Source organism: Aquarana catesbeiana, linkage group LG06, assembly GCF_042186555.1.
Source record: "Aquarana catesbeiana isolate 2022-GZ linkage group LG06, ASM4218655v1, whole genome shotgun sequence".
In the NCBI taxonomy this organism is placed as follows: domain Eukaryota; kingdom Metazoa; phylum Chordata; class Amphibia; order Anura; family Ranidae; genus Aquarana; species Aquarana catesbeiana.
Window position 1 is genome coordinate 48,541,090 of NC_133329.1, and position 6,989 is coordinate 48,548,078.

At 39.2% G+C, this 6,989-nt stretch overlaps 1 protein-coding gene across 3 annotated transcripts in view; it reads right to left on the bottom strand.

The window, feature by feature from the left end:
- Positions 1 to 6,989, bottom strand: part of LOC141148380 (uncharacterized) — a 36,632-nt gene that overhangs the window by 25,247 nt on the left and 4,396 nt on the right. For all 3 annotated transcript variants that reach the window (XM_073635820.1, XM_073635818.1, XM_073635819.1), the window contains exons 3-4: positions 5,370 to 5,664; positions 1,592 to 1,630 (exon numbers count right to left, since the gene is read on the bottom strand). In XM_073635820.1, the coding sequence (XP_073491921.1) occupies positions 1,592 to 1,630; positions 5,370 to 5,664 (334 nt within the window). The remainder of the gene's footprint in view (positions 1 to 1,591; positions 1,631 to 5,369; positions 5,665 to 6,989) is intronic.

A 6,989-nucleotide genomic window follows, 5' to 3' on the forward strand; every position in this document is an offset into this window, starting at 1 on the left:
GACGTCAAAACGTCACTTCCGCCCATACGTCTTAAAGGCATATTTTTTTCAATGTCATTTTTTTAAATGACTTTTTTTTTCTTTTTTTTTATTGCATTTTAGTGTAAATATGAGATCTGAGGTCTTTTTGACCCCAGATCTCATATTTAAGAGGTCCTGTCATGCTTTTTTCTATTACAAGGGATGTTTACATTTCTTGTAATAGGAATAAAAGTGACATAATTTTTTTTTAAACAGTGTAAAAATAAATTCATATAAAACAAGAAAAATAAAAAAAATACATTTTTAAACGCCCCGTCCCGACGAGCTGGCGCGCAGAAGTGAACGCATACGTGAGTAGCGCCTGCATATGAAAACGGTGGTTAAACCACACATGTGAGGTATCGCCGCGATCGGTAGAGCGAGAGCAACAATTCTAGTCCTGGACCTCCTCTGTAACGCAAAACATGCAACCTGTTGGAATTTTTAAACGTCGCCTATGGAGATTTTTGAGGGTAGAAGTGACGCCATTCCACGAGCGGGCGCAATTTTGAAGCATGACATGTTGGGTATCAATTTACTCTATGTAACATTATCTTTCACAATATAAAAAAAATTGGGCTAACTTTACTACTGTCTTATTTTTTTTATTCAAAAAAGTGAATTTTTTTCCAAAAAAAGCACACTTGTAAGACCGCTGCGCAAATACGGTGTATTGCGATGACCGCCATTTTATTTTCTAGGGTGTTAGAAAAAAAACAATATATAATGTTTGGGGGTTCCAAATTCCAAAATGAGGCTGGTCCTTAAGTGGTTAATGCCAATGGTCCCAAAAAATGTGTCAAAATTGTCTGATGTGTCCGCCATAATGTCGCAGTCCCGATAAAAATCACAGATCGCCGCCATTACTAGTAAAAAAGAAATAATAATAAAAATGCCATAAATCTATCCCCTATTTTGTAGACGCTATAACTTTTGCACAAACCAATCGATGTACGCTTATTTCGATTATTTTTTTTTATTTTTTTTTTTTTTACCAAAAATATGTAGAAGAATACATATGGCCTATTCTATAGAAAAAATTGCTTTTTTAAAAAAAAAAATGGGGATATTTATTATAGCAAAAAGTACAAAATGTTGTGTTTTTTTTCAAAATTGTCGCTCTTTTTTTGTTTATAGCGCAAAAAATAAAAACCGCAGAGGCGATCAAATACCACCAAAAGAAAGCACTATTTGTGGGGAAAAAAGGACGTCAATTTTGTTTGGGAGCCACGTCGCACGACCGCGCAATTGTCAGTTAAAGCGACGCAGTGCCGAAACCGCAAAAAGTGCTCTGGTCAAGGAGGGGGGTAAATCCTTCCGGGGCTGAAGTGGTTAATGTACACTTGCAATTCAATCCTAAAATTTTTCATGGCAATCTATGTTTAATATCCATGGGTATATTACCCAATATACTTAAGGCACCCATGGGCTTTACTGTATATTTCCATGTTGCTAATTGCGTTTATTTTTTCTCTTTTGTAAATTTCTACAAATTTCTGTGATGAAAATTTCAATAAAAGCATATAAAAAAAATATATACAGTATATATTCGCTTTCAGTTCTTACTTACCCTTGTTTATTTGAGTTTCCTTTTTGTTGTTTTTGTTAGCTTAAAAGAGAAAATAAATATGTAAACTTTCACATCACACAAGGGAAATATATACGGTGTATATATATATATATACCGTATATATATATATATATATATATATATATATATATATATATATATATATATATATATATATATATATATATATATATATATATATATATATATATACCCGGTTTCCCCGAAAATAAGACCTAGCGTGATTGTCGGTGATGGCTGCAATATAAGCCCTACCCCCCAAATAAGCCCTAGTTAAAGTCCTTGTAGGTCTTATTTTCAGGGTAGGGCTTATTTTCGGGGAAACAGGGTAGGGCTTATTTGGGGGGTAGGGCTTAGATTGCCGCCATCACCGACAATCACGCTAGGTCTTATTTTCGGGGAAACAGGGTATATATATATATATATATATATTTATATTTATATATATATATATATATATATATATATATATATATATATATATATATATATATATATATAATCAAAAGAAGAAAGTAGGATGTAACATAATTCTCTTATTAAAAGAAGTGGGTCTTCCGTGAAGTATAGGACTGAGATGTAGACACAAAATGTGCATATACAGTTTTAACAAGGGCCATGACAGCATCAGTGGCAACTGATAATGATACTAACTAATAAAAAAAAAATAATGGTTTTGGTAGGCTGGTGTAGAGATAAATCACGCAATGTAGGCATCTTTCAGGTTCCATCTAATGCAGTCAATATGAGGAACACTTCCTACCAGATTTTTTTTAATGTAATTAAATTATAGAAAATATAGTAAAAAGAATGAGGCTGCCAAACTTGTCTTAGTAACTTCAGAAAAGATTAGGTAGGGCAAGCAACCTCCATCTTAACTTGTTTCATGAAGGATGCAAAAAGCCAGTGGGTGTTTAAATTTTTATATCTACATCTCATGGAATATTGGCATGACCTGTTAGTTGTAGCTATAACAAAAAATACATGAATAAAGAATTTGGTGGACTTGGCATATTTGACACCCAGGGCAACTAATTTCTAACATCCCCATGACCTATGTAATCATTCAATTAAAATGAAACAAACAATAATAATGACAAGAAAAGAAAAGCAGACAGTGAAAATGGTGATGTCCCCTCACATTTGTGGTAAGTAATGGAGGTCCCCTTACATTGGTAGTCAGTAAAAATGTGCTCCCTACAGTGATGGTTTGCAGAGAAGCCCATCTTTTATTGGTGGTCATTGAAGAAGCCTCTTTACATTGGTGGTTCAAAAATTTACCTCAATATTAGTAGTCAGAGAAGGCCACTCTTATGCCACACGGTCGGATTTTCCGATGGACAATGTCCGATCGGAGCGTGTTGTCGGAAATTCCGACCGTGTGTGGGCTCCATCGGACATTTTCCATCGGAGAGCAGGAGATAAAATTTTCCGACAACAAAATCCGTTGTCGGAAATTCCGATCGTGTGTACACAAATCCAACGGACAAAGTGCCACGCATGCTCAGAATAAATAAAGAGATGAAAGCTATTGGCCACTGCCCCGTTTATAGTCCCAACGTACGTGTTTTACGTCACCGCGTTCAGAACGATCGGATTTTCCGACAACTTTGTGTGACCGTGTGTATGCAAGACAAGTTTGAGCCAACATCCGTCGGAAAAAATCCTAGGATTTTGTTGTCGGAATGTCCGAACAAAGTCCGACCGTGTGTACGCCCTATTATGCCGCGTACACACGGACGGATTTTCCAACGAGAAATGTTCGATGGGAGCTTGTCTGAAATTCCGACCGTGTGTAGGCTCCATTGGACATTTTCCGTTGGAATTTCCGATAAACAAAATTTGAGATCTGGATCTCAAATCTTCCGACAACAAAATCCGTAAATTCCGATTTTGTATACACAATTCCGACGCACAAAGTTCCATGCATGCTTGGAATCCAGAGGAGCTCAACTTGCTATTGAACTTAATTTTTCTCGGCTCATCGTACGCGTCGTACGTCACCGCGTTCTTGACGTTCGGAATTTCTGACAAGATTTGTGTGACCGTGTGTATGCAAGACAAGTTTGAGCCAACATCCGTCGGAAAAAAAACATGGATTTTGTTGTCGGAATGTGCGAACGTGTGTACGCGGCATTACATTGATGATCAATGGAAGAATGGCCCTCTTATTTTGGTGGCCAATGGCAGAAAGGGTTCCTTTTTTGTTGGTTAGTGAAAAAGATCCCTCTTACAATGATGATTAGTGGAAAAAGGGTCCACTTATTTTGGCGGTCAGTGTAAGAAGGGCCCCTTATATTGGTGGTTGGGGAAGAATCCTCCCTTTACATTGATCAATAGAAAAGTGTTCCTTTAGAAGTGCCCCCTTATATTGGTGGTTGGTGAAAAAGGTCATTCTTACATTGGTGGCCAGTAAAAAAAAGTACAGACTTACAGTATACTAATGGTCAGTGATACAAGGGATCACTTACATTGGTAAACAGTTGGATAAAGCATGCCCTTTACAATAGTGGTTACATTTCTGGTTAGTGAAAAAATCCCTAGCAACCTTTGGGGGAACCCTCATTAAGAAAGGCTGCTTTATATGATTAAAGTGAAACTATAGGCAAAACTTGTTTTTTTTTTTTCCATTTTGGATAGAGTAAGGGAGGTAAATGTCCACTGAGATTTTTTTCACCATCTGTGTTCCATTGCAGAGATTTCCCTTCACTTCCTGTCCCATTGCCAATCCCCGCAAATTAAGAGAATTCCTTGGGGATCCCCAAGTCACCAGAACTGCTGTCCCCTCTATTACTTTTCTGGGGACAACCCAAAATTTGGTATTTTCTTTTACTTTCACTTTCAAGGATAATAGTAAACAGGACAAATAGAGAGGGTAAAATCTTCCCAACGGGGGCACAGACAGCAAAAAAACCTGACAAACTTTCTAATCCCTCTGTACTCTATCCAAAATGGTAAAAAAAAAGTGCTGCCTTTAGTTATACTTTAAGCTTGGCAGTCAGAAGCCTATCCAATAGTAATCAGCAGGGAGATAATTGTCCATCCTCCAATGCCTGGGTATTTTCCACTGTGACTCATGTAGGGTCCTGTATTTAATTCCTTATCAATAAGTGAAAGGAAGCAATATTTTCCTCACCACGGATTAGGTTTCAAGCTGGAAGACTAAACAGCAAAATAAAGCTTTTGTTCTGCTATACCAGCCCAAATGTCTCCATATGTGTCTAATGCCATGTACACACGGTCGGACTTTTCAGCTACAAAAGTCCGACAGCCTGTCCGACAGACTTTCGGCGGACTTTCGACAGACTTTCTAATGACCGGACTTGCCTACACACAACCACACCAAAGTCAGACGGATTCGTACGTGATGACGTACACCGGACTAAAATAAGGAAGTTGATAGCCAGTAGCCAATAGCTGCCCTAGCGTCGTTTTTTTGTCCGTCGGACTAGCATACAGACGAGCGGATTTCTGGGTCCGGCGGAGTTACGACGTAAAGATTTGAAGCATGTTCCAAATCTAAAGTCCTTCAGATTTGCGATTCGAAAAGTCTGCTGAAGGTCCGGTGAAGCCCACACACGATCGGATTGTCCGCCGGATTTGGTCCGTCAGCATCCGTCAGACCAGTCCGGTCGAAAAGTCCGAGCGTGTGTACGCCCCATAAGAGTTGCACCTGGCTGTCAAATAAGGGATGAGTTGGACACATTTGTTGCCACCTGTATAAAGAATATATTGTTTGACATTATACTGTACCCACCATCTCTGAGATCTTTATCTATTGACCGCTTTATCTGGACCTCATTGATTTTTTCAAGAGCTTTTTTGATGGTTTCTACTGCATGCCTTTCCGTGTGATATCTGAAGATAAACTCAGCAATTTTCTCTATGGATTTATCTTTAAGATTTCCCATCCTAATGGGTCCAGCTCCACGACGAGGCTTTAGCTGGCAAAGAGCCTTCTTAAAATCTTCGATCCTCTTCTCATCCAGATCTCTAAAATGTCTCAATATTATTGGTATCTTTGTCATAACTGAGCTGGTAAGGTCTGAACTCTGCCAATTATCAAAACAATAACAAGAAAACAAAATGAATATGCCAATTTTCTATTGCTAGAACATAAATGAAAGTATCTGTTCTTATTTTGCGTGTATTGACTCAACATCACAGCACATCTCTTGTCATGTAGGTTAGGTGTAAATCTCAGCACCATTCTTTGATGCTGCACAATGCCATTTCTATTATTTTGTATGTTAGGTGTAAATCCCAGTATCTTTTCTTATTCCGTTATGTGCAGGGACCCTATCCTATGCAGTTCGGTCCCTTGCTAAATTTTAATGAGGTGGGCTCATTATCCATTTTTCAGGGCTCTGCAGATCTTCCCTAAGCTTGGTGGGTTGATTGCTTCTCCTGCTGCTGGAAAGAGGTGCCACAAATAGTGTTGGAGGGTTAATTTGTTTTATTTATTTATTAAAATGCTTGACCTACGCAGTCTTACACGAAGGCCTCGATGCGCAACCTCTGGTTTACCTCTGGAGTTATGAATATTTATTTGACCCGGCCAATCCCTGAAGCTGTATTCAGAGGGGATGGCTGGCAAGATGATAAATGTCTAGGAGCATCTATCTAGAACTCTCTATCCTTATGCCGCGTACACACGAGCGGACTTTGCCCGGCGGACTTTTCGACGTACTTTACAACGGACTTTCTGAATGAACGGACTTGCCTACACACAATCCACCAAAGTCCGTAGAATTCGTATGTGATGACGTAAGACCGGACTAAAACAAGGAAGTTCATAGCCAGTAGCCAATAGCTGCCCTAACGTGGCTTTTTGTCCGTCGAACTAGCATACAGACGAGCGGACTTTTCGACCGGACTCGATTTCAACGGATTAATTTAAAACATGTTTCAAATCTAAGTCCGTCCAACTTTTGAGAAAACAAAGTCCGCTGGAGCCCACACACATCGAATTGTCCGACCAACTCCCGTCCGCCGGGCAAAGTCTGCCGTAAAGTCCGCTCGTGTGTACGCGGCATAAGGGCATTCCTCTGCTAGGAGTATGCCTGTATGAAGGGATTCCTGCTTGGATCTTGTCTTGGTCTGGGGCATGTTCTGAAGGTTTAAGAACCAAGCTGAAGCTGGAGTGTATTATATAGTTGGAGGAAGGTTGGGCAGGAAAGGATATCCTTGCCAAAGAATGTCAGAGAGGAGCTACTTTAGGTAGCACTAAAATCGGAATCTTGTGAAAAGGATTCTTTGCCTCTGTATTCTGGTACCTTTGTTGACTCACAGAGGGTCAATACGCTAGATTTGTTGGAAAAGAGAGATTACAAATGCATCCACCACATCTAAGGGCTAGTAAGATGCACTATATGAC